General features: G+C 45.1%; 1 protein-coding gene across 12 annotated transcripts in view; it reads right to left on the bottom strand.

Moving 5' to 3' along the window:
• BLTP1 (bridge-like lipid transfer protein family member 1) overlaps positions 1 to 27,705 on the bottom strand; it is a 705,550-nt gene that overhangs the window by 10,424 nt on the left and 667,421 nt on the right. For all 12 annotated transcript variants that reach the window (XM_063920260.1, XM_063920265.1, XM_063920266.1 and 9 more), the window contains 7 exons: positions 23,525 to 23,682; positions 21,280 to 21,472; positions 18,652 to 18,869; positions 17,299 to 17,550; positions 12,109 to 12,312; positions 10,461 to 10,655; positions 9,957 to 10,091 (listed from right to left, as the gene is read on the bottom strand). In XM_063920260.1, the coding sequence (XP_063776330.1) occupies positions 9,957 to 10,091; positions 10,461 to 10,655; positions 12,109 to 12,312; positions 17,299 to 17,550; positions 18,652 to 18,869; positions 21,280 to 21,472; positions 23,525 to 23,682 (1,355 nt within the window). The remainder of the gene's footprint in view (positions 1 to 9,956; positions 10,092 to 10,460; positions 10,656 to 12,108; positions 12,313 to 17,298; positions 17,551 to 18,651; positions 18,870 to 21,279; positions 21,473 to 23,524; positions 23,683 to 27,705) is intronic.

Below are 27,705 nucleotides of genomic sequence, written 5' to 3'. Positions count from 1 at the left end.
GTGGCCAGAAGCTTTGCCAGTAGTATTGTACAGCATCAGAACCACTCCCAGGTCCCCCCTTAACCTATCACCCTTTGAGATTCTTTTTGGTCAACAGCCCCATGTAATGATAGACCCCAGGATGATTTGAAATGCAATAACGAAGTGACTGTAAAATATTTGGTAAAGATGAGCCAGCAGCTGAGGAATCAAAACAAAAATCTAAAGCTGGTGATTCCTGACCTACCGAATAGTAATTGTCATGACATTGAACCTGGGGATTATGTAATGATTCAAAATTTTCTACGCTCAGGTTGCCTCATTGACAGGTGGGAAGGACCGTACCAAGTCTTACTAACCAGCACGACAGCATTAAAGGTTGCCGAAAGAGAGACTTGGGTCCACTCGTCCCACTGTAAGAAGGTCGCTGACCCAGAGAAAACCCGTAACAAAGAGCAGAGTGTAGAGAACATCGTATCACTGGAGTGTCTGTTCCGAGAAGGTTGAGAGGCAGGACTGTTGTCACGGCACCTGAGCGCGGAGAACAACAAGACCAGAGGCGGTTGTCGCACCAGTTTTCTTTTTTTTTAATTATTTTCTCCATCTCCCACTACCCTCCTTCTCTCCTTCCCTTTTCCTCCCCCTTCTTGTTTCCTTTCTCTTCCCTTAACAAGATGGACTTACCCCAAGAGACTGCGTTCCGGGTTTTCCTGTTAACCCTGTTGTTGACCAGAACAGTCTGTTTCGGTGAGAGTACCAGAGAGGTCGAGAAAGGATCTGGAATGGGTTCTGATGGCGAGGACGGATTTGTAGAATTCCAAGAGCAACACATCACTCGAGCAACGGCGAGTATCAGAAAACGATCTGGTAGTCAGGGAGCTCGGAGGCACTGTGAAGGGTTATTGGCTGAGGAAAAATAAGAATTTACTCACCGGTAATTATATTTCTCGTAGTCCGTAGTGGATGCTGGGAACTCCGTAAGGACCATGGGGAATAGACGGGCTCCGCAGGAGACTGGGCACTCTAAGAAAGAATTAGGACTACTGGTATGCACTGGCTCCTCCCTCTATGCCCCTCCTCCAGACCTCAGTTAGGGAAACTGTGCCCAGAAGAGCTGACACAATAAGGAAAGGATTTGGAATCCCGGGTAAGACTCATACCAGCCACACCAATCACACCGTACAACTCGTGATACTATACCCAGTTAACAGTATGAATAACAACTGAGCCTCACTAACAGATGGCTCATAACAATAACCCTTTAGTTAGGCAATAACTATATACAAGTATTGCAGACAATCCGCACTTGGGATGGGTGCCCAGCATCCACTACGGACTACGAGAAATAGAATTACCGGTGAGTAAATTCTTATTTTCTCTGACGTCCTAGTGGATGCTGGGAACTCCGTAAGGACCATGGGGATTATACCAAAGCTCCCAAACGGGCGGGAGAGTGCGGATGACTCTGCAGCACCGAATGAGCAAACTCAAGGTCCTCCTCAGCCAGGGTATCAAACTTGTAGAATTTTGCAAACGTGTTTGATCCCGACCAGGTAGCAGCTCGGCAAAGTTGTAAAGCCGAGACCCCTCGGGCAGCCGCCCAAGAAGAGCCCACCAGAATGTGCAAGTTGAATCGTGGAGCAGATCCAGCGAGCAATAGTCTGCTTAGAAGCAGGAGCACCCAGCTTGTTGGGTGCATGCAGGATAAACAGCGAGTCAGTCTTTCTGACTCTAGCCATCCTGGAAACATAGATTTTCAGGGCCCGGACTACGTCCAGCAACTTGGAGGCCTCCAAGTCCCGAGTAGCCACAGGCACCACAATAGGTTGATTCAAATGAAACGCTGATACCACCTTAGGGAGGAATTGGGGACGCGTCCTCAATTCTGCTCTGTCCATATGGAAGACCAGATAGGGGCTTTTACAGGACAAAGCCGCCAATTCTGACACCCGCCTAGCCGAAGCCAAGGCCAAAAGCATGACCACTTTCCACGTGAGATATTTTAATTCCACGGTCTGAAGTGGCTCAAACCGATGTGATTTTAGGAAATCCAACACAACGTTGAGATCCCAAGGTGCACTGGGGGCACAAAAGGGGGCTGAATATGCAGCACTCTCTTAACAAACGTCTGAACTTCAGGCAGTGAAGCCAGTTCTTTTTGAAAGAAAATAGACAGGGCTGAAATCTGGACTTTAATGGATCCCAATTTTAGGCCCATAGTCACTCCTGACTGTAGGAAGTGCAGAAATCGACCCAGCTGAAATTCTTCCGTGGGGGCCTTCATAGCCTCACACCAAGCAACATATTTTCGCCATATGCGGTAATAATGCTTTGCTGTCACATCTTTCATAGCTTTTATCAGCGTAGGAATGACTTCAACCGGAATGCCCTTTTCCATCAGGATCCGGCGTTCAACCGCCATGCCGTCAAACGCAGCCGCGGTAAGTCTTGGAACAGACAGGGCCCCTGCTGCAGCAGGTCCAGTCTAAGAGGCAGAGGCCAAGGGTCCTCTGAGATCATTTCTTGTAGTTCCGGGTACCAAGTCCTTCTTGGCCAATCCGGAACGATGAGTATAGTTCTTACTCCTCTCTTTCTTATTATCCTCAGCACCTTTGGTATGAGAGGAAGAGGAGGGAACACATAAACCGACTGGTACACCCACGGTGTCACTAGAGCGTCCACAGCTATCGCCTGAGGGTCCCTTGACCTGGCGCAATATCTTTTTAGCTTTTTGTTTAGGCGGGACGCCATCATGTCCACCTGTGGCCTTTCCCAACGGTTTACAATCAGTTGGAAGACTTCTGGATGAAGTCCCCACTCTCCCGGGTGGAGGTCGTGCCTGCTGAGGAAGTCTGCTTCCCAGTTGTCCACTCCCGGAATGAACACTGCTGACAGTGCTATCACGTGATTTTCCGCCCATCGGAGAATCCTTGTGGCTTCTGCCATCGCCATCCTGCTTCTTGTGCTGCCCTGTCGGTTTACATGGGCGACCGCCGTGATGTTGTCTGACTGAATCAGCACCGGCTGGTTTTGAAGCAGGGGTTTTGCCTGACTTAGGGCATTGTAAATGGCCCTTAGTTCCAGAATATTTGTGTGTAGGGAAGCCTCCTGACTCGACCATTGTCCTTGGAAGTTTCTTCCCTGCGTGACTGCCCCCCAACCTCGGAGGCTTGCATCCGTGGTCACCAGGACCCAGTCCTGTATGCCGAATCTGCGGCCCTCTAGAAGATGAGCACTCTGCAGCCACCACAGCAGAGACACCCTGGCCCTCTGGGACAGGGTGATCAGCCGATGCATCTGAAGATGCGATCCGGACCACTTGTCTAACAGATCCCACTGAAAGATCCTTGCATGGAACCTGCCGAATGGAATTGCTTCGTAAGAAGCTACCATCTTTCCCAGGACTCGCGTGCAGTGATGCACCGACACCTGTTTCGGTTTCAGGAGGTCTCTGACCAGAGATGACAACTCCTTGGCCTTCTCCTCCAGGAGAAACACCTTCTTCTATTCTGTGTCCAGAATCATACCCAGAAACAGCAGACGCGTCGTAGGAACCAGATGCGACTTTGGAATATTCAGAATCCAGCCGTGCTGTTGTAGCACTTCCTGAGATAGTGCTACTCCGACCAACAACTGCTCCCTGGACCTCGCCTTTATAAGGAGATCGTCCAAGTATGGGATAATTATAACTCCCTTCTTTCGAAGGAGTATCATCATTTCGGCCATTACCTTGGTAAATACCCTCGGTGCCGTGGACAGACCAAACGGCAACGTCTGGAATTGGTAATGGCAGTCTTGTACCACAAAACGGAGGGACACCTGGTGAGGTGGGTAAATGGGGACATGCAGGTAAGCATCCTTGATGTCCAGTGATACCATGTAATCCCCTTCTTCCAGGCTTGCAATAACCGCCCTGAGCGATTCCATTTTGAACTTGAACCTTCTTATATAAGTGTTCAAGGATTTCAAATTTAGAATGGGTCTCACCGAACCGTCTGGTTTCGGTACCACAAACATTGTGGAATAGTAACCCCGTCCCTGTTGAAGGAGGGGAACTTTTATTATCACCTGCTGGAGGTACAGCTTGTGAATTGCCGCCAGCACTACCTCCCTGTCCGGGGGAGAAGCTGGCAAGGTTGATTTGAGGTAACGGCGAGGGGGAGACGTCTCGAATTCCAGCTTGTATCCCTGAGATACCACTTGTAGAACCCAGGGATCCACCTGTGAGCGAACCCACCGGTCGCTGAAGTTCCGGAGACGGGCCCCCACCGCACCTGGCTCCACCAGTGGAGCCCCAGCGTCATGCGGTGGATTTAGTGGAAGCAGGGGAGCATTTTAGTTCTTGGGAACTGGCTGTATGGTGCAGCTTTTTCCCTCTACCCCTGCCTCTGGGCAGAAAGGACGCGCCTTTAACCCGCTTTGCCTTTCTGGGGCCGAAAGGACTGTACCTGATAATACGGTGCTTTCTTTGGCTGTGAGGGAACGTGAGGTAAAAATGTCGACTTCCCAGCTGTCGCTGTGGAAACGAGGTCGGAGAGACCATCCCCAAACAATTTCTCACCCTTGTAAGGCAAAACCTCCATGTGCCTTTAAGAATCCGCATCACCTGTCCACTGCCGAATCCATAATACTCTCCTGGCAGAAATGGACATTGCATTTATTCTAGATGCCAGCCGGCAAATATCCCTCTGTGCATCTCTCATGTATAAGACTACGTCTTTAATATGCTCTATGGTTAGCAATATAGTGTCCCTGTCAAGGGAATCAATGTTATCAGACAGGGAATCAGACCACGCTGCTGCAGCACTGCACATCCATGCAGAAGCAATAGCAGGTCTCAGTATAGTACCTGAGTGTGTATATACAGACTTCAGGATAGCCTCCTGCTTTCTATCCGCAGGCTCCTTTAAGGCGGCCGTATCCTGAGACGGTAGTGCCACCTTTTTTGACAAGCGTGTGAGCGCTTTTTCCACCCTCGGGGATGTCTCCCAACGTACCCTGTCCTCTGGCGGGAAAGGGTACGCCATTAGTAACTTTTTAGAAATCACTAGTTTTTTTATCAGGGGAAGCCCACGCTTCTTCACACACTTCATTTAACTCATCTGAAGGGGGAAAAACCACCGGTTGCTTTTTCTCCCCAAACATAATACCCTTTTTAGTGGTACCTGGGTTAATGTCAGAAATGTGCAACACATTTTTCATTGCCGTAATCATGCAACGGACGGCCCTAGTGGAATGTACATTAGTCTCGTCGTCGTCGACACTGGAGTCAGACTCCGTGTCGACATCTGTGTCTGCCATCTGAGGTAGCGGGCGTTTTTGAGCCCCTGATGGCCTTTGAGACGCCTGGGCAGGCACTGGCTGAGAAGCCGGCTGTCCCACAGCTGTTATGTCATCGAACCTTTTATGTAAGGAGTTGACACTGTCGGTTAATACCTTCCACATATCCATCCACTCTGGTGTCGACCCCGCAAGGGGTGACATCACATTTATCGGCACCTGCTCCGCCTCCACATAAGCCTCCTCATCAAACATGTCGACACAGCCGTACCGACACACCGCACACACACAGGGAATGCTCTGACTGAGGACAGGACCCCACAAAGTCCTTTGGGGAGACAGAGAGAGAGTGTATGCCAGCACACACCACAGCGCTATATAAACAGGGATTTACACTACACAAAGTGATTTTCCCTATAGCAGCTATAATATACAGTTTTGCGCCTAAATTTAGTGCCCCCCCTCTCTTTTTTACCCTATTGAGCCTGGAAACTGCAGGGGAGAGCCTGGGGAGCTGTCTTCCAGCGGAGCTGTGAAGAGGAAATGGCGCCAGTGTGCTGAGGGAGATAGCCCCGCCCCTTTTTCGGCGGGCTTCTCCCGCTCTTTTATTAATATTATGGCAGGGGATTTTTACACATATATAGTTTATTAGACTATATTATGTGTTGTTTTGCCATTTTAAGGTACTCTAATTGCAGCCCAGGGCGCCCCCCCCCCCCAGCGCCCTGCACCCATCAGTGACCGGAGTATGTGGTGTGCATAGGGAGCAATGGCGCACAGCTGCAGTGCTGTGCGCTACCTTAATGAAGACCGGAGTCTTCAGCCGCCGATTTCCAGGACGTTTTTCTTGCTTCTGGCTCTGCAAGGGGGACGGCGGCGCGGCTCCGGGACCGGACGACCGAGGCTGGGCCTGTGTTCGATCCCTCTGGAGCTAATGGTGTCCAGTAGCCTAGATGCCCAAGCTAGCTGCAAGCAGGTAGGTTCACTTCTCTCCCCTAAGTCCCTCGTAGCAGTGAGTCTGTTGCCAGCAGATCTCACTGAAAATAAACCTAATAAATACTTTCTTTACTAGAAGCTCAGGAGAGCCCCTAGTGTGCAACCAGCTCGAGCCGGGCACAGATTCTAACTGAGGTCTGGAGGAGGGGCATAGAGGGAGGAGCCAGTGCACACCAGTAGTCCTAATTCTTTCTTAGAGTGCCCAGTCTCCTGCGGAGCCCGTCTATTCCCCATGGTCCTTACGGAGTTCCCAGCATCCACTAGGACGTCAGAGAAATTGCATTTGTAAGAATTGTGAGAACATAGTTGAGGATGGGTGCATCCAGAGATGTCAGTCCAGCCTTAATATCAACATGGACCGTCATCCATTGAGTGATTACCACTCACTAGTGGGTAAGGTTTTAAACAAAACAGAATGCTGGGTGTGCTCACAAGTACCTCAAGGTCAGAGCAAGACAGGATTAGTACCGTACCCTTTAGCAATAGATGAGGTACTCGAATTACGGGGTGGGAGACCGGTGGACAAGAAATTTTATATTTCTAGGCCCCCTAGTTTGAAGCTCCACCAGTATCATGTAGATAGATCCTTATTATGCTTCAACATTTCCAATTTCCGAAAACCAGGAAATTGGGAAGTGACGTGGAATAACCAGACAATGGCCTTTTCGCATAGAGCTGATAGGATACCCATAGACTCTGAACTTGTACGCCAAATAGCCAACAGTGGAAGGTATTTTCGGTATAGGTATACTCGAGGAAGCAAGACCATGTGGGTTGGAGAAGTATCACCAGGGTACTGTGCTCATATCATACAGCCTGATACTTGTACTGAACAGATGAGAGAACTAGGGATTGGGTTTTTGATTTGGAAAGTTTGTAATATGGTAATGTCATATTTTGTCCTATATGTTCTCCCTGATGATGCCTATTTCATATGTGGGAGGAAGGCGTATAAGTGGCTTGCCCCAAACTCAGAGGGATTGTGTTATGTTGGAAGAGTGTTGCCAGAGGTCATGACCATAACCCATGATAAGATGAAAGATGTTCACCGCAGTGCTCAGGCTCCTTATACTCATAATCACTATGAACACATCGTTAAGAGACACCTCATAGATCGGACAGAGCACGTAGCCTCTGATTTGATCCACGAATCCACCGGGATTCAATTCCTTCTCGCATTAGACATCACCCGTACTGCCAGAGGAATTATAAATTATAGGTATATCCATGCGCTAGCGAACTTGATAGATAATATCACTGAGATGTATGACAACACCTTCAGGTATACGGGTAGGGAGTTGCAAGCTTACAAAACGGAACTGATCCAGCACAGGATGGTCCTCAATTATATCACAGCCGTGACGGGTGGGTACTGTGTCACTTTGGCAACTCAATATGGTGTGAAGTGCTGCTCGTATATTACAAACAGCACTGACGACCCAACCGAGATCATCAATCAAAAGATGGACGATATCTTGCAGTTGAAGTGGGAGTTCCGAAGGAGACACAACCTTACCCTGACTGCTGTGAGTAATGAACTGACCAGCTGGGTCTCATGGTTGAACCCACGAAATTGGTTCTCAGGTTTAGGAGAGTGGGCTCAAAATGTTATTATGAGTGTAGGGAAGTTTCTCCTTTGTATCCTGGGAGTCGTCATAATTTTTTGGTTTGATATTTAGGTGCGTTCGAAGAATTCTGATGCGGCGCAAGCACGGCACAAAATTGATGAGTTTAAGGAGCGGGGGCATTGTTACAGCAGCAGATTTAATTTACGACCCATCCATAGAGACAATGTTATGATAAGGATTGCAAATGAATTCCATGGCCTGTTTCTTTCACCCGTTTTTCCTTTGTCTCCCCCTTTGCCCATATACACCGATCCGGAAAAGACATCGACTATACCCAAGAATGATTACGAAAATGTTATGTGAATGTATTTTAGATATGTGTCTTATCTTCATCTCTACAACCTTCAGTTAGTGACACACATAGTCGACAGGTGATATCCACATATATTAGCAGTCACATATGTTCCCCCTCCATGTATCATCAACTAAATGTGCACCCCATTTGTTGGAACAAGAAGCCGAAAAGAGCTCGGTAGTGTTTGTTGGCCCACTTACAGACCCTTAATACGGGATAAGAAGGATTTAATGTATACTTCGCAATATCTCTAAGCTTATATAGAACATATACGTCTCGATTATACATGCCCCTGACATGGATTCATACATACATGCTTTTACTATCCCACTAGGTCATACATTTCCCGCCTACACCTCTCCTCCTACCATCCAACCATCTGTAGATATTGTATTGTATATTTTTCTGTTTAGTGTTTAGATAGTGCCAGTTATTGTTGACTGCCAAAGGGTGGACTGTCAAAGTCGAAAAATATTCCAGCACACACATTACGTACTAACAACACACACATGCCCGCCGTGCGTGCACATATCCGCAATTTGCGTTTGGTCGCTCCCGCGGTCCTGCGCGTGGTATGGGTATTTACGGCAGAGTTTGTGAGCGCATAGAGGGTTATCAAAACATTACATATTTTTTCCAAATAGTGCACATTGTACACATAGCCCCCCTGCACCACATCAGCAAGTATCAACAGTTTAAATGATTCCAGGACTAAGGTATTCGCCTTTGCATGATAGGAAGGGACAGACTAAGGTTATAAGGTGATGTCTAGTATCCAGCTGTAGGGTATTTTAAGGGTAACATTCCGGTGTTGGTTAGAGGAAGATCGCATGTTCCTGCGTATAGTTATGTGCAGAAGTAGAATATAGATATAAACTGTATTTACTATATATTATGTATGCGGCGGGAATCCAGAGACCACCCACAAGAGCAGTTGAGAAAGACATCGCCCACCTTTTCAAATCAACCTATGACCTCTCCTGTAATGTAAAGATGCATCTCTGTGTCCAATGGACAAAGGGATTACAGTATCCATCGTATTGCTTTTGGAAGTAGTGTATAAAAAGCCTGTTGCTGCCTGGCCGGTCAGAAGACTCTTAACGCTATCTACCTGATTAGCGGAGGACTGGACCAGGAAGCGCATGCGAATATTCTCACGTATGTACATTGACTGTAGCCATTTACTCTGTTGTATTGTAGTGTATAAATTGTATTGTTATCCCCTTCCAGATATATACGCTGAGGTGTCGGAGCCCAGTGTTTAACTACAAATCGGTGTTGTGTCCTCTTTTCCCTGCTAGGGTTTAAAGCGTATTACATTACCTAACTGTATAAGGTTTAAAGTGTATTGATAAGGTGTGTACGCTCTGAAGGTACTTTGTACCGTCAGCGCTGCATAAGGTTTAGAGTGTAATAATATCATTGCGTTGCATTACTAATAAGGTTTAAAGTATATCAAGAGTGTGTGCGCGCTGTGTGTACTTTGTACCCCCAGCGCGGCGTTTGTACGCTAAGTCTATACACGGTACGGGACTCTGTACGCAAATAGCGTACAAAGTACGTAGAGTGCATATTAAGTCTAGCGGCCGCAGCGGCTCCATGGTAAAAGTGTGTTTAAAGGTATAGCTTTATGGTTTAAGATAATATTGACATTATCAATTTACATATTTATGTACAAAGCAGATGCCATTGAAACAGGTTATTTGTTAATCTGATGCAGTAGTTGAATTATTACATAGTATAAAAAAGAAGACAAACCACTTTGTGTATTTCTTTACCTTTCTCTTTCTCCTTCAGATAGGCAGACACCAAATCATGCAAAAATATAATGAGCTCGGCATCCATTGTGACACAGATGTGATCTGTAAACTCAGTCACCACGCTGCACTCCACCTTTGGTTTGCTGTCAACATCTGTAGGACACAAAATGATCAATGTACGTATGTTCTTGAATAACTGATAAATGACTATAACCCGCTACTTTATTTTGCTTCGAAATCTAGGTTTTGTGCTGTCAGTGTGTTCAAAATTACTGCACAGCCCATCAACATCAGTCAAGATACTAATAATATCAGAACTAATATATTCAACAGTGGTTTGTACATTTCAAAGACAAAAATCAGTCACCGCAAACTAAATATTTAATAAATTAGTAATTTAATAAAGTAGTAATTACTAATTAGTAAATTAGTAATTTCCGACAAATAAGGCAGTACAGGAAATAATTCAAACTTGGAAAGGAAATTAGTCACCTGTATTGCTGGCAGAAATTTGTACTGTACCTTGCAGTGCGGGTTCTTGTGGCTCTTGTACATGTATAGATTTAAAATCAAGTTGCATTCTGGGCAAAGCAAAGATGGTTTCTGTTTCATGATTGTAACTGGATGCTCCGCGAAAACCACTCAATACACTTGCATTTTTTACTGCTGTGCTGCTTTCTGGGTTATTTGCATCAACATTTCGAAGCAAGTTCAGCTCTACAAATAAACAGAACATACAGTTGCTTTCATCGGTCTTCATTTAAGCCACCCCGTACATTATTACCTTCTATTCAAAACTATTAGTACGCTTGATCAAAACAAATAGACAAAATATACAGGTTCATTTTGTAAGGATATACTATTAGAAAGTACAAATGGCTGACTATATGATGGCCTATTAGAAAGTGTAACAGGTTGATTATGTAATGGTCTTTTATTAGAAAGTGCAACAGGTTGCTTATATAATGGACCTCTATTAAAAATCACAGCAGATTGATTGTATAATGTGTATAATGGTCTTATATTAGAAAGCGCAAAAGGTTGATTATATAATGGTCCTCTGTTAGAACATGCAATAACAAAATACAATTGTCTGTGAAGACATTGGGGTAAATTTACTAAGATAGGAGTTCTATTTAAGATGGGATGTTGCCCATAGTAACCTACCAGATTCCAGGTATTACCTTGTAGAAGGTGCTAGAAAAATGAAAAATAGAATCTGATTGGTTGCTATGGGCAACATCCCATGTTAAATAGAACTCCCATCTTTGTAACTTTACCCTTTGTGGTCAAAAGGCACTGTTTGATATATACAGTACTGAGAAGAAGCAAAGGGGTATATTCAATTGAAGTCGAAAGCTGCCGGCTGTCGAAAAGATGGCAGTTTTCGACTTTTTAAGGTCAAATCGTGATTCGACCCATTCAATATAACCCAAAAGTTTTCGACAAGTCGATAAATTCGGCTTGTCGAAAAGCACGTGGATCGGCGGAATAGCTGCCGATACACGTGCTTGTGTCGGTTTTGGCCCCCTTTTCGACCATCTCAGTCCAACATAAAAAAATGTCGGACTCAGATGTGGGACCCAGAGGAGGAGAGGGGAGGGGGGGGGGGGGGGGGAGCCGCAGGGAAACAGCCGCGGGCATATAGGGGAGATCAACGCTACAGCACAGCGATGCAGCAGGATGACACACAGCCGCGCCGCTCACAGCAGCGTCCACCCGGCTCCAGCAAGCGAGGTCACGCTTGCTGGTGCCGGGTGGACACTGACGTGAGGTCGGGCGGCTGTGTGACATCCTCCTGCAGCGCTACTGTAGCGCTGATCTCCTCCGTCTGCCGGCGGCTGTCCCCGCTGGTCTCCCCTCGGCTCCGCCCCCCTCATCTCAATTCGACTTGAAAAAGTCGAATTGAGATGAGATTGAATAGGGGTTGTCGGATCCATTCCGACAAATGCATGTCGGAATGGATCCGACGCTAACTGAATATACCCCAAAGCATCTATTTATTCCATTTTATCTCAGCATAACTATCTCTGTAACATTTACTCACTCTCAATAATTCTCTGTAACATTTACTCATTGATCAGTAGCAGTGTAGCTTTTGTACGCATAATAAAAAGGACATACGCACACCATATACAACACACAGAAAACAACCTCAACAGGGACCGACCTTCATTTCTCATAGCAGTGACATAATTGAACCATTCCTTCACACTGGCTACACCATGTGGCGGATTTTCATGACGCCTTCGCGTGATTTTGGTGATAGTTGCCATAGGACTTTCTAGAGCTCCACATGGCTTGGTGACCATTGTGTTGTGACCAAGGTGAAAATCCAGAGTTTGTACAATGTATGTAGAGTGCTCACTTGACCCTTACAAAAATAATAATAAAACAAAAGAATAAGCTTTCAGCAACAATTAAAAAACAACGCACTAGGTGAAAAATCAACAATGATTAATTTCCCATTCATTGCAACGCTGAGAGATTTAAGTTTTAGTTATATATCTGTATACTGTACTAGTAATATATGCAATACAAAAAGAGGACTACTCCTGATTGGCGCTTGTCAGATAACACCCACATAAAACATTATGATTGAGCCATGATTGGTAGGAAATAAAGCATGTGTCTAGTGTTATGTAAAAACAATCTCTGTTTTAATTTAAACAAACACTTAAAATCAAAACACATATAAAATGGAAGTAGATAACACAGAGAATCCTACCAAGATGGTGGCCGGAGCCGCAGGTGTTATATGCAAGGTATACCCGGGAAAGATACCCTGCATAAGGCTCCGGAAGGCGAGATTTTCCCTGTGGTATAAACGGAGTCCAAAAACGTCCTTGGAAGTCCAGAGCACTGGTAGGCAGACACCAACGCCCCAAAGTCCCTTTTTTCAAGGTAGTATGTCAGCACGTGATCATCGATTATTACAGATGTGTCCTCTTACATCCTTGCTGTTGTCACGCTAAATAGCCCTTGAAGTCACGCCATGCCGTGGCGAAACTCGGTAGCGCGGAGCGGTTTTTTGCATTTTTCCCGTGAAAATGCGTTTTAGATGCAAAGTAATGTAATAGGATGAACAACCAGCTTCTTCTGATTAAAAGGATATGCCTACATTCTGTGTGTAATTGAGGCTCTATCTGCATCCAAAATACCATGTTACAATGTTTTCCAAACGCTGTAGCATAGCATTTGGTATGCAAATACTGTTGTAGTCGCATAGAATATAAGCATGCGCATATCATTTTAATCAGTGAAAGCTGCTTGTGCGTCCAATTACATTGCTTTGCGTCATCTTTGCTGAAAAAAACGCAAAAAAGATGCTCAGCGCTACGGAGTCACACGGCACTCGCACACTATATGTAACACAACTTGTAGCGCACAGACCAAGGAAATATCATATTTATGTACTGTCTAGATGTTCAGACTTTAATAATATATTTATTTTAACCTAGTGAAATAGTAAACGTTTTTGTCTGCAAAATTAATAAGGAACAAATAAGAAATACTATTATTTTGTTACAATCAAACCATTAGTATAAGCTCATTTATTTAAATTAACTATCTTTACAATTTTTACATAATTAACACTTTTAAAAATATATTATTATTATCATTATTTCTTTAACTTGGAGAACCCTGGTTTGTTTGTTGGATTTGCTTTTCTGCAATGCAATAGGACTAGATAAGTGAGTTTAAATTGTATCTAACAGAGCAGCCTCCCAATACTGCGGAGGGGAGTTTCTGTTATCTTCTAGGACTTGCTCTTGACACGAGGAAGCAGCACACCTTTTCATCAGGGAGCATGCAATCACCTTGTCGACATTTATACTTGTAAAGTGTTGACATTTTGCGCAATGTCAACATTAGGTACTCTTACTGGAATAGTGCGGTCCCATTTTTTTCTATCTTTTGAAAACAGCAAGCCAGATTTAAGATCAACCTCACATTTTATTAAAAACGAGTTTTATGGTAAGAACTTACCTTTGTTAAAACTCTTTCTGCGAGGTACACTGGGCTCCACAAGGATTGGACAATGGGGTGTAGAGTAGGATCTTGATCCGAGGCACCAACAGGCTCAAAGCTTTGACTGTTCCCAGAATGCACAGCACCGCCTCCTATATCACCCCGCCTCCCAGCACAGGAGCTCAGTTTTTAGTTAACCAGCCCAATGCAGTAGCAGGAAAAGAGACGACAACAGTTAGTAGCCACATACACCACACTCTCACGACAAGAGAAGTGTCAGCGGCTAATGCCATACCAACCCAAAGAAGCTAAGTGCATCAGGGTGGGCACCTTGTGGAGCCCAGTGTACCTCGCAGAAAGAGTTTTAACAAAGGTAAGTTCTTACCATAAAACTCGTTTTCTGCTGCGGGGTACACTGGGCTCCACAAGGATTGGACAATGGGGATGTCCTAAAGCAGTTCCTTATGGGAGGGGACGCACTGTAGCGGGCACAAGAACCCGGCGTCCAAAGGAAGCATCCTGGGAAGCGGCAGTATCGAAGGCATAGAACCTTATGAATGTGTTCCTGGAAGACCACGTAGCCGTCTTGTACAATTGTTCAAGGGTCGCACCACGTTGGGCCTCCCAAGAAGGTCCAACAGACCGAGTAGAATGGGCCTTAATGTGAACAGGAGCAGAGAGACCAGCCTTCACATAAGCATGTGCAATCACCATTCTATTCCATCTGGCCAGGGTCTGCTTGTGAGCAGGCCAGCCACGTTTGTGAAATCCAAACAAAACAAAAAGAGAATCAGATTTTCGGATAGAAGCAGTTCTCTTCACATAGATACGGAGAGCCCGTACTACATCCAAAGACCGCTCTTTGGGAGACAAATCAGGAGAGACAAAGGCTGGAACCACAATCTCCTGATTAAGGTGGAACGAAGAAACCACCTTAGGTAAATATCCGGGACGAGTCCTGAGAACCGCCCGATCACGGTGAAAAATCAGATATGGGGAACTACAAGACAAGGCACGCAGATCCGACACTCTTCTAGCAGAGGCAATACCCAGCAAGAACACCACCTTAAGGGAAAGCAACTTAAGGTCAGCTGAACCAAGGGGTTCAAACGGAGGCTCCTGCAATGCCTCCAAAACCACCGACAAGTCCCAAGGAGCCACAGGCAGGACATAGGGAGGTTGGATATGCAACACACCCTGAGTGAAAGTATGAACATCAGGCAAAGTCGCAATTTTTCTCTGAAACCACACCGACAAGGCAGAAATATGAACCTTTAGGGAGGCCAGACGCAGGCCCAACTCTAGGCCTTGCTGCAGAAAAGCCAAAAGCTTCGCTGTACTAAACTTGGAAGCGTCATAATTGTTAGATGCGCACCAAAGTAGGAATGCCAGACCCTATGGTAAATCCGAGCAGAAGCCGGTTTCCGGGCCCGCAACATAGTTTTAATGACCTCTTCAGAAAAACCCTTAGCCCTCAAGACGGAAACTTCAAGAGCCACGCCGTCAAAGACAGCCGGGCTAGGTCCTGGTAGACACAGGGGCCCTGAACGAGGAGGTCTGGGCGTTGAGAAAGTATAATTGGACGCTCTGACGATAGACCCTGAAGGTCTGAGAACCAGTGCCGTCTGGGCCACGCCGGAGCTATGAGAAGCAGATTTCCTTTTTCTTGCTTGAACTTCCAAATTACCCTGGGCAGGAGTGACACCGGAGGGAACACATACGGCAGCCGAAACCTCCACGGCACCGCCAGCACATCCACGAATGCTGCTTGAGGATCCCTTGTCCTTGCTCCGAAGACCGGAACCTTGTGATTGTGTCGAGACGCCATCAGATCCACGTCTGAAAGACCCCACTTTTCCACGAGGAGTTGAAACACTTCTGGATGGAGGCCCCACTCGCCGGCATGCACGTCCTGACGACTGAGAAAGTCCGCTTCCCAATTCAGGACTCCCGGAATTAATATTGCCGATATGGCCGGTAGATGGTGTTTCGCCCAACGTAGAATCCGTGAGACTTCCTTCATTGCCAAACGGCTTTGAGTGCCGCCTTGATGATTTATGAAAGCCACTGTGGTGGCGTTGTCCGACTGTACTTGAACAGGACGGTTCTGTATTAAATGCTGGGCCAGGTTCAACGCATTGAAGACCGCCCGCAATTCCTGAATGTTGATCGAGAGGAGAGATTCCTCCTTGGTCCAAGATATGTAGCCCCAGGGTGGAAACACTTGCTAGAAATGGTGCCCTGGGGCTGGGGGAAGGGCTTCAGGTCTAAGCCTTATCCCCTCTGCTGGCAAAACCACCGGGTACTGTGGGCGATATAAGAATTGTTTTTTTCTGAGGGATGCTTGGAGCAGCCCCTCTGTTAAGTGCCTGCTTACTGCAGCACCAACTTACAAAACTGAGCTCCTGTGCTGGGAGGCGGGGTGATATAGGAGGCGGCGCTGTGCATTCTGGGAACAGTCAAAGCTTTGAGCCTGTTGGTGCCTCAGATCAAGATCCTACTCTACACCCCATTGTCCAATCCTTGTGGAGCCCAGTGTACCCCGCAGCAGAAATATGTTTAGCATGAGAGATTTTTATCCATCAACAATTATTTAGTACTCCTATCATGCAGCTCATCTTTAAAGGGGTTCTCCAACTAATCAGCCAAGTCTAGCATACCCATTTTTAAGGATACTTTATTCTAAGGGTACACAGCATACACATATGCTCCACTAAATAATACATACAATGACTTTAAACCTTCACAGTATTAGCTAGTGTCTCCTAATAAGATAAGTTACTGTAAAAAGGGGTGGACTTAGAAAGACAATAAAATTAAATTTATTTTTAATCACCATCTTTCCAAACTGTACAAAAAATGTATCTGAAATACAAGTACTTATGAGTACGGGTATTTGCATCGATCACATCACCAGAATGTTACCACGTTTTCTAGCCAACATCCTCATGTGAGCAATTTATGCCATCTTATGTTTAGCTCCCTGTTCCGGTATACAACTCTTAGGGGGATGTTCAAATGTTTGAAATGTCACTTGGGTGTCTGTTTTTTCCTATCTAATAGACAAGAAAAAACAGACACCCAACTGACTTTTCAAACAATTGAATATCCACCTTAGTGTGAGACACAAATCACTCCAATAGCTGCTAAGTGCTCATTAAGTTTTATGTGACAATAACAGATTATTTTAAAAGTAATAATTGAACATTTACAATATTTAGAAAAAAAAAATGAAATCAAGTTATAACCATATAGGATCCAAACCTGAGACAGTATACCCTCATATTTACTGTACAAATCACTAACTGTGCATAAAACATGTGTGGATTAATATATACAGTACTAATGTTTCAGAATTATATAATGTACATTAAATAAAACTATTCACCTTCTTCCCATATTTTTTGTGCCTCAGTCCAAAATGCAATATTTGGCTCTTCCAAATGGAACAATGCCCATGACTTTGACCGGAAATTGGGCCCATGGAAACAGGCTAATGTCATGTGGTTACCATGAAGGCTCATGGAGCCTCCTAACTGAACAGTGTCTTCTGGCAACGGGATCTGAAACAAGGATATGTGGCAGCCGGATATTATCTTGAGTACGCCAGGCCAGTGACGGTGGTGAGCTGCATCCAGCACTAAAACATACATAAGAAAAAAACAATTCATTGTGTTGTTGTTCATGTGGAAATGTCCCTGTGTCACATTTATTTACTTATGTACAATGAACTGCAGTCACACTTTCTTCTGAGGTGTGCAACCATGCTCTCGTGCAGTACTATCAGTCAATGTGACGTAAGAGCAAAGGGTGTCTTAGGTTTAAATTATGGAATCTGAGAGGGCAATTGTTTAATGGGCGCCTATAATTGCATATCACCTGTCACTTTAGACAGGGCGGTATGCAATTGTTTAGGCGCCCACTGTTTTTAGGCACTGATCCCGCCCAGACTATTGGGTTTAGCCGTGCATAAATGCTAAACCCGACTAAAGTACTGGGTACTACGTGAAAACAGTGCCGACACTTTTTGCACATTCCTGTTTGCCACCTGAGGTGGCAACGAGCAGAAATTATATTACCACGCCTGTCAGTAGAAACAAGTGACCTTTGCTCAAGCAATGATATTCTTAAGTTCTGAACTGTAAAGCTGGCCACACATCTAAATATGATCTTTCCAACCAACCAACTAGTTGGCTGGTTAAAACAAAAATCTGTTAATGTATGGGAACAGATGTCAATCAGTGCTGAAAAACAGACCCATAGGGGTGAATTTGATTGAATTCTGGAGCAGAGACTGACGGGTCTCAAGGTGTTGAGTATAAGAAGTAAATCAGCTCTCAATGAACATGTACCCAAGAAGTGGGCAGACAGAAAGAAACAGATGCTTGTGTTGTCAGTGGAACAAAAACCTGATGATGGCAGGGACAGTACCAGGAGAATAGTAGAGGGTCCTGTCTGTGAGGTCTTACAGTCGAGTAAGGAGGGTGACGTGGGAAAGAGTAGGTGGGTGGTCAGAGTAATGAGGTAGGCTTTATAAATAGGTAAGTCTTAAGGGTTTGTTTGACTATGTGGATGCTAGTAGAGAGTCTGAAAGGATGAGGATACGAGAGCACATCTGCTACTGCACTGTGCAGGAAAATGGTAGATTTCTTTACTTTAAACATGTAATTTGTGTACATTACTTTGCTGCCATACTGCCTGAAATAAATGTAAATCTAACAAGAAAAGTAATAATTCATACGTTGCTCCCGTGAGTTCTTCTCCACATTGGTCACCACTGTCTTAGGTGGGAGGTACGGAACAGGCCCCCAAGTGGATAATGCACGCTTGCTTGTGTCAAACTGTTGAGTGAAGAATTCTTGCAGCTTCATTCCTATTTTAATGAGGTCTGGAGTAGTTGACCGGGATATCATAACTTGAAATATGTCCCACTGCAGATCTCCATGGATAAATATAACACTAAGCCAAAGAACACATTATAGGTTTAATAAATACTATGACTTACATACAAATAAAAACTGTATACAGGTTGAGTATCCCATATCCAAATATTCCGAAATACGGACTTTTTTGAGTGAGATAGTGAAACCTTTGTTTTTTGATGGCTCAATGTACACAAACTTTGTTTAATACACAAAGTTATTAAAAATATTGTACAGGTTGAGTATCCCATATCCAAATATTCCGAAATACGGAATACTCCGAAATACGGACTTTTTTGAGTGAGAGTGAGATAGTGAAACCTTTGTTTTCTGATGGCTCAATGTCCATAAACTTTGTTTAATACTCAAAGTTATTACAAATATTGTATTAAATGACCTTCAGGCTGTGTGTTTAAGGTGTATATGAAACATAAATGAATTGTGTGAATGTATACACACTTTGTTTAATGCACAAAGTTATAAAAAATATTGGCTAAAATTACCTTCAGGCTGTGTGTATAAGGTGTATATGTAACATAAATGCATTCTGTGCTTAGATTTAGGCCCCATCGCCATGATATCTCATTATGGTATGCAATTATTCCAAAATACGGAAAAATCCCATATCCAAAATACCTCTGGTCCCAAGCATTTTGGATAAGGGAGACTCAACCTGTATTAAATGACCTTCAGGCTGTGTATAAGGTGTATATGAAACATAAATGAATTGTGTGAATGTACATACACCTTGTTTAATGCACAAAGTTATAAAAAATATTGGCTAAAATGACCTTCAGGCTGTGTATATAAGGTGTATATGTAACAAATGTATTCTGTGCTTAGACTTGGGTCCCATCGCCATGATATCTCATTATGATATGCAATTATTCCAAAATACGGAAAAATCCGATATCCAAAATACCTCTGGTCCCAAGCATTTTGGATAAGGGATACTCAACCTGTAATACTAAAAGGAATAAACAATGTTTATTAAGATAAAAATATTTAGGGTTTGGTGGGAAGGATTTGGCAAATGCTATGGGAGGCAGCCTTATGCCGGGTACACACTAAACGATGAGTGTACCAGGCAAGCTTGCCGACAGCAACAGAGCAGCGGTGGGTGAAGGAGCGGGGCCACGCTGCGGTCAGCAGCATGGTATCGCTGGCGACATCCCCAGATTGAGCTGCATGTACAGCTGACTGGGGATGTCGCTAGCGAGTTGCAGTAGCGCGCATATCTCACGATCGAGTGCATACACACTGGACGATTTTAACGATGTGTCATTCTGATCCGTTGGAATCGGCCACATCGTTAACAATGTCGTCTAGTGTGTACCTGGCATTAGATTTTTCCCACTTTCAGGATAGTGACTTTTACTGTATGTCATTTGCCAATTATCCACGTTCAGCAGGCAGAATTGTTGGCGACATCTGTACTGTTAACTCTCAGTACTAATACATCAAAATAATTAATTGAAACCGGATGGACTTCCATATTCATTTTAATAGGTGGACTCATTGGACAATTCATTGTTAGATCCTTAATTGAAATGCTCTAGTTTAGGGGTTGCCACACTTTTGGAGATGGCAATCTACTTTGAAAGCTGAAAAGCTTTCATGATCTACTTTGCTGGGACTTAAACGCGCACCGCAGATGAGTACATGAAAAAGGGGGTGTGGCATAACATAAAGTGGGCGTGGCATACATTGTCCTGCACAGTAATAAATACATTGCCCCACACAGGAAAATCCACAAAAACATTGCCCCACTCCCCCCCCACCCCCGGGAAAAACTTCATCTATATTGCCCCCCACAGCAATAAAAAAAATTGTCCCCAGCTAAAAAAAATAAAACCTAAATTTAAATTACCCCCCTGTGCTGAATCCCTCACCTTGTGCATAACAGCTCCCTGTGCAAAATCCACACACCCACCACCCTCCTCTGTGCAGCATGCTCCAGTGAACAGAACTTATCCAACAAGTCTTCCTGCTGGCTGCTTACAGCTTGGCAGGCAGCTTCCTGGCTCTCGCTGGCTTCACACTGCTGCTGCTGACTGGATCAGACTGGATCCAATTGGCGCAACAGGCTCCTCACATCGCGGGTGACGTCATGAAGTCACCCGCGCACTGCAGTACTGGGGAATGGACCCCCTGAGGCAGTCAGAGGCTTACTAAGGAACTGCAGTTGGTTGCAATCTACTGGTGGGTGCTCCGTGAGCTACCGGTAGATCGCAATCTTTTGGCTAGGTCTGCTCTAGCTTTTTCTTCAAAGGTATTGTAGGATCTAGGCCCAGGATTCTGTAAATGTTCTGGTTACTGGGTTGGTTAGATGATTATTGGCAACTGCAGGTGTAGTCAGGACAGCAATAGCCTCTCCCTCACATATGGAGCATATAAATTATATACAACACACACAATCTGTTTACATACTTTGTATTGCAGCATACCTTTTGTCAGAAATGCTGGTGTCCAGTGGGGTATACAAATTGACATTCCACTCATCCTGTAACTTAAGGTCAGCATTGCTAAAGATTCCCATAAGGATACTGGACCCCATGTAATCAACACGTGCTTCAGTAGAGCCCATTGTTATCTGGATCTTATGACTGGGTTGCTGGTTGGGATGCTCTGAAATATGAGCTAAAGGGAAAAACATAAGTTAATGTGTAAACTGTAATTAATGTAGAAACAAATGCTATGATAAGGAAAACAAATATATACTGTAGACTTGCAACAGAACATTATATGAGAAAGTCCAATTTTATTGAAATCATGATGTAAATATAGAGAACAGCACCATTGTATTATTTCTGTTTTAGAGGTTGAATTTTGAGATAAATTAAAGTGAAAAATAAACTCACTTACTGAGGACTACAGTAATGATGAAGAGCATAAAATGCATAGAGGTACCTTCATACATCTAGCCTCAATTTGCCACGCAACAGGAGATGCCTAGTGTGAGTAAGCTGATAGGTCCCGTGCAACTTTGTTAGCATCGGGCGTCTGTTTTTTGATGACCAGAAGACTGTTGTTATTAATTTGATAAGCATATCTGTGTGATTGAGTGTGTATATGAAGCACATGGAAAAGAGCTGCAGCTGCTACACTGTAGCACTTTGTATACAGACAAAAAAGTGTCTCATATCAAATTAATCAGCACAGTCTCTTGGTGCATCCTAGTCACATCGCATTAGACTAAGATGCATTTTTGGCCAAAAATAAACCAGACACTAGCGGTGTCATGGGACCTGGTGTGCCATGGGGAGCTGTTTGTTGTCAGCAAAGATGTAGGAGGACACATCTGTAGCCTAAACTGTCTTTAGGGGTGATTCAATTCAACGCAATATAAATAGAGAGATCCCGGAGCTATTCAATTGCCCATGCTGTTAAGCCCAACTAACAGACTTGTGCTTGCACCCCTCCTGAGGTGCTGAATTGAATCACCCCCTTTGTATTTTTTGCAATGCACCAGTTGATGAATAATAACAGCTGAGTGCTTCCTATAATACAGAGGTTCTAAGAAAACTGCCATACAGAAGGTCAGTAGCGCTGAGACGCTACTGTGTGCTACGCTGGGGAGAGAGGCAGCTGCAGAAGCAGTCACTCCTCTTTCTCTCTGGCTGCGTGATGTGTGGGGCGGGGGGAGGCTGATCGATCGCACCCACCAATCTGACGTATGCAGCCGTACAATAACTAATATTTTTTTTTATATTTACTAAGAAGGGGGCTGGCCACACTCCCCCCACATTGGCCACACCCCCTCCCATTACCTGGGCCCAGCACAGCTGTCTGCGCCCCTGTAGATGGTATGCATACCATATGATGGAGAAACTGGCAGTAAAGGGGGTACACTAGGGAAGGGTACATTGTCAGCATAACACAGATGTGTCGTGACAAGATTCTGACAGGGCTGGGTGCTGGCCTTCTATGATGATTGGCAAGTGCATGAAATAGCGGGAGATGTACTACGCCTTGGAGAGTGATAAAGTGGAGAGAGATGCTGTAAACTACCAGCCAGTCAGCTACTGACTCTTCAAACACAGCTTGGAACATGACAGTTAGGAGCTGATTGGTTGGTGCTTTATCTCTCTCCACTTTCTCGCTCTCCAAGGCTTAGTACATCTGCCCCAGAGAGAGACAGTAATAACAAATAAAACTGTACAGTAAATTGTATTAAGAAAAAGCCTTTATTAGACTGCTCATATTACTCAGTATGCGGTCATCATATCGACATTTACAATGTTGACAATCATGTCAACAGCACAATGCTACAGTTATGATGTCAACATGCTCACAATGTGGACTTCAGAAATGACGTTATGGCCACTTTGACACAATGAACATCAACAAACAATACCCAACTCTATTGCACGTCATACATGCCAGCAGGACAAAGGTAACGACTTCATAGTTGTTCATATACTGCATTTCTCCTTGATGACGTGTGATGTCAGCAGTTGACAAAGATAAGAATATCATGCAGAGACGTGTGCACAGTACATGTACTCACATCACTCATGTATTATAGCCAAACATGGAATGTAAAGTGCTATCACTGTGCGTCCTCAATACAAATGCATTACACTTGAAAATAAATAAATAATTATAAACATGTTCATTTAGAACATAGACTATGTGAAGAAATTGTCCATGTCAAGACGTAACCATATTCAATTCAGTAGTCCTACTTACCAACCATTTCCAATGTGTTAACATCTATTGTTCCTCCAACAACTCCACCTCTAGAGTCCAGCTGGGACCTTCCCAGCCCCACAGACATGCTGATCTCCCGGTCTCTGTTACTCCCCACAGACAAGCGGCCTTGGCTTTTCAGTCCACTTGTGGTCCATCTGACAACATTCCAAGAGCACCATTTATTTATCGCTACAGTAATTAATCTGCTTGTAAGCATCATACAATTACAGAGAGGTGCAATTAGGGTGGCCAATCTCGGGATCGGGATTGGCGGGATCCCGGGATTTAGGCCTAAAATTGGCCGGGATTCAATCCCGGGATTGGAGCTTCCAAACCCGGGGATTTCGGGATTAGAAAGCTCCCTCGTTTTTCAATGGCAGGCAGCATTGAGCGTCCTCAGGAGGCTCAGACACTTCCCAGCTCCCTCCTCTCGACTCCCCCTGTCCCATGCTGTGCACACTGTGCAGCGTGATGTGAAGTCCGAGGGCACGCTGCGAAGTCCGACGCCAGCCGCCCACGCTGGCCGGACAGTACCCGGGATTGAAAAAAAGGCCTGGGATTAGCCTCCCTAGGTGCAATAATAAGCAATTTTAGCAATAAATCTGACCAAGTTTGCATACTTTCGTCAAAATAGAAGAAATGGGCACATACATGTTTTATTTTATTACTCCGCGTCCTGATCTTCAACAGAGTATAGCGCAAGATATTATTATTCATGCAGAAAACTTTACAGTAGACTATGACATTATCTGCCAACAATAAGATGTCAATTAATGTGTTTAACTGAATTGTAGCAATTTAAAAGTGCTATCTTTCATTCCATATATTCAATGTGGATAATTTAATTTACACATGATCAGTTTCCTAGATTCTGGTTTATATCAGTAATAACATTGACATAAGAATTACTGTACCTTTCAGTGACATGTTTATTACAGGAAGAAATCTTTGAACATAGGTATAGCACATACAGATTAGTAAATGACTAAACTGCACACAAAGATAATCTTCCCATAGTAGAGAGAAGGAGATTTATGGTAGACTTACCTTAGTTAAATCTCTTTCTGCGAGGTACACTGGATTCCACAGGGCATAACATCAGGGTGTAGCGATGGATCTTGATCCGAGGCACCAACAGGCTAAAGCTTTGACTGTTCCCAGGATGCATTGCACCGCCTACTCTATAACCCCGCCTCCAGGCACTGGAGCTCAATTTCGTTCACCAGTCCAATGCAGTAGCAGGCAAAAGAGACGGTAGATGTTAGTTACACAGCACCACATACTCACGACAGGAGAAGGGACCAGCGGCTAATGTCATACAAACCTAAAGAAGCTAAGTGCATCAGGGTAGGCGCCCTGTGGAATCCAGTGCACCTCGCAGAAATAGATTTAACTTTGGTAAGTCTACGATACATCTCCTTTTCTGCAGCGGGGTACACTGGTATCCCACAGGAAATAACATTGGGGATGTCCTAAAGCAGTTACTCATGGGAGGGGACGCACTGCAGTAGGTACAAGAACCCGGCGTCCAAAGAAAGCATCCTGGGAGGCAGAAGTATCAAAGGCATAGAACCTGATGAACGTGATCACGGAGGACCACATAGCCGCCTTGCACAATTGTTCAGACGACGCGCCACGGCGGGCCGCCCAAGAAGGTCCAACAGACCGAGTAGAATGGGCTCTGATAGCAGCAGGAGCTGGGAGACCAGCCTGCGCATAGGCTTGTGCAATCACCATTCTAATCTATCTAGCCAAGGTCTGCTTATTCGCAGGCCAGCCATGTTTGTGAAAACCAAAAAGTACAAAAGAGTATCTGACCTCCTGAGGGAGGCAATCCATTCTACGTGAATACGGAGAGCCTGAACCACATCCAAATACCGCTCTTTGGAGGACAAACCAGAAGAGTTAAAGGCCGGAACCACAATCTCTTGGTTAAGATGAAAAGATACCACCTTAGGTAGATAAACGGGGCGAGTTCGAAGAACTGCCCGGTCACTGTGAAAAATCAGAAAGGGTGGACGATAGGACAAAGCGCCTAAGTCCGACAACTTCCAAGCAGAGGCAATAGCCAGCAGAAACAGGACCTTAAGCGTAAGATGTTTAATGTCCACCGACTCAAGAGGTTCAAATGGAGACTCTTGTAGTGCATTCAAAACAATAGACAGATCCCATGGAGCCACCGGAGGGACATAGGGAGGCCTAATACATAAAACACCCTGAGTAAAAGTATGAACGTCAGGGAGAGATGCAATTTTCCTCTGAAACCACACCTACAAGGCAAAAATATGAACTTTGAGGGAGGCCAGACGAAGGCCTAAGTCCAGGCCGTGCTGCAGAAAAGCCAAAAGTCAGGAAATTTTGAAAGTATATGCATCATAATTCTTACCAGCACACCAGGTGAAGAAAGAATTCCAGACCCTATGATAAATCCGTGCAGAGGCCGGATTACGGGCTTTCAACATAGTTTGAATAACCGCCTCATAGAATCCCTTGGCCCACAGGAGTGAAGCTTCAAGAGCCACGCCATCAAAGCCAGTCTGGCCAGGTCCGGGTAGACACAAGGGCCCTGAATGAGGAGGTCTGGGCAATGAGGAAGTAGAAGAGGACGCTCTATCGAGAGACCCTGCAGGTCTGAGAACCAATGCCGTCTGGGCCACGCTGGAGCGACTAGAAGTAGTAGCCCTCTTTCTTGCTTGAACTTCCGAAGTACCCTGGGCAGGAGTGACACTGGAGGAAACACGTATGGCAGCAGAAAAGTTCCATGGAATTGCCATTGCATCCACAAACGCTGCTTGAGGATCCCTTGTCCTTGCTCCGAAGACCGGAACCTTGCGATTGTGTCGAGACGCCATCAGGTCTACATCTGGTAGGCTCCACTTAACCACGAAGAGTTGAAAGACTTCCGGATGAAGACTCCACTCTCCGGCGTGAACATCCGGACGACTGGGGAAATCCGCTTCCCAGTTGAGGACTCCAGGAATGAACACTGCCGATATTGCTGGCAGATGGCGTTCCGCCCAACATAGGATCTTTGATACTTTCAGCATTGCCATGCAGCTTCGAGTGCCGCTCTGATGATTTAAGTACGCCACCGTGGTGGCGTTGTCTGATTGTACTTGAACAGGCCTGTTCTGTACTAGAGGCAGGGCCAGTGTCAACGCAATGAACACTGCCCGCAATTCCAGAATGTTTATCGGGAGGAGAGACTCGGACCTGGTCCACCGACCCTGGAGAGAGTGTTGCTCCAACACTGCGCCCCAACCCCACAGACTGGCATCCGTTGTCAGGAGGACCCAGTTGGAGATCCAGAAGAGATGGGCCCTGCTCAACTGTTGGTCCTGTAGCCACCAGCTCAGTGACAGACGAACTTCCGAAGTCAAAGAGATCATTTGAGACTTGATCCGATGAGGCAGGCTGACCCACTTGGAAAGGATTAACCTCTGCAGAGGGCGGGAATGAAATTGAGCATACTCTACCATGTTGAAAGCCGACACCATGAGGCCTAGTACTTGCATTGCCGAGTGTATCGACACTCTTGGGCGAGAAAGGAAATATCTGATTCTGTCCTGAAGTTTCAGGATTTCTCTGGAGACAAAAACAAGCTTTGGTTGTGTGTGTCCAGTAGTGCCCCAAGGTGCACCATGCTCCAAGCAGGGACCAGCGAGAACTTATTCCAGTTGATGAGCCACCCGTGGGTTTGTAGGAATTGGACCGTCAGTTCAAGATGACTGAGGAGAACCTCTTGGGAGTTCACCAAGATCAGCAAGTCATCCAGATACAGCAGGATCCTGATTCCCCGAAGGCGGCGAAGAGCAGTCATCACGGCCATAACCTTGGTGAAGATCCGAGGGGCCGTAGCCAATCCAACAGGCAGTGCCTGGAATTGATAATGTAGGTTGCCAATAGCAAACCGCAGATATTGCTGATGCGATATGGCACTAGGTATGTGCAGGTAAGCATCCTGTATGTCCAGGGATACCATATAGTCTTCGGGTTCCATGGCCAGCACTATAGAGTGCAGAGTTTCCATAAAGCATTTGGATACTCTCACAAACTTGTTCAAGGATTTGAGGTTGAGTATAAGCTGGAAAGACCCATTTGGCTTTGGAACTAGAAACAGGGTTGGGGGCGTGGCCTGGCTGTGATTGCAGGAGGTTGTGCAGCACTTGAGCTCCTGC

Source organism: Pseudophryne corroboree, chromosome 1 (genome assembly GCF_028390025.1).
Source record: "Pseudophryne corroboree isolate aPseCor3 chromosome 1, aPseCor3.hap2, whole genome shotgun sequence".
Classification (NCBI taxonomy): Eukaryota; Metazoa; Chordata; class Amphibia; order Anura; family Myobatrachidae; genus Pseudophryne; species Pseudophryne corroboree.
This window is presented reverse-complemented; position numbering and strand designations above follow the sequence as displayed.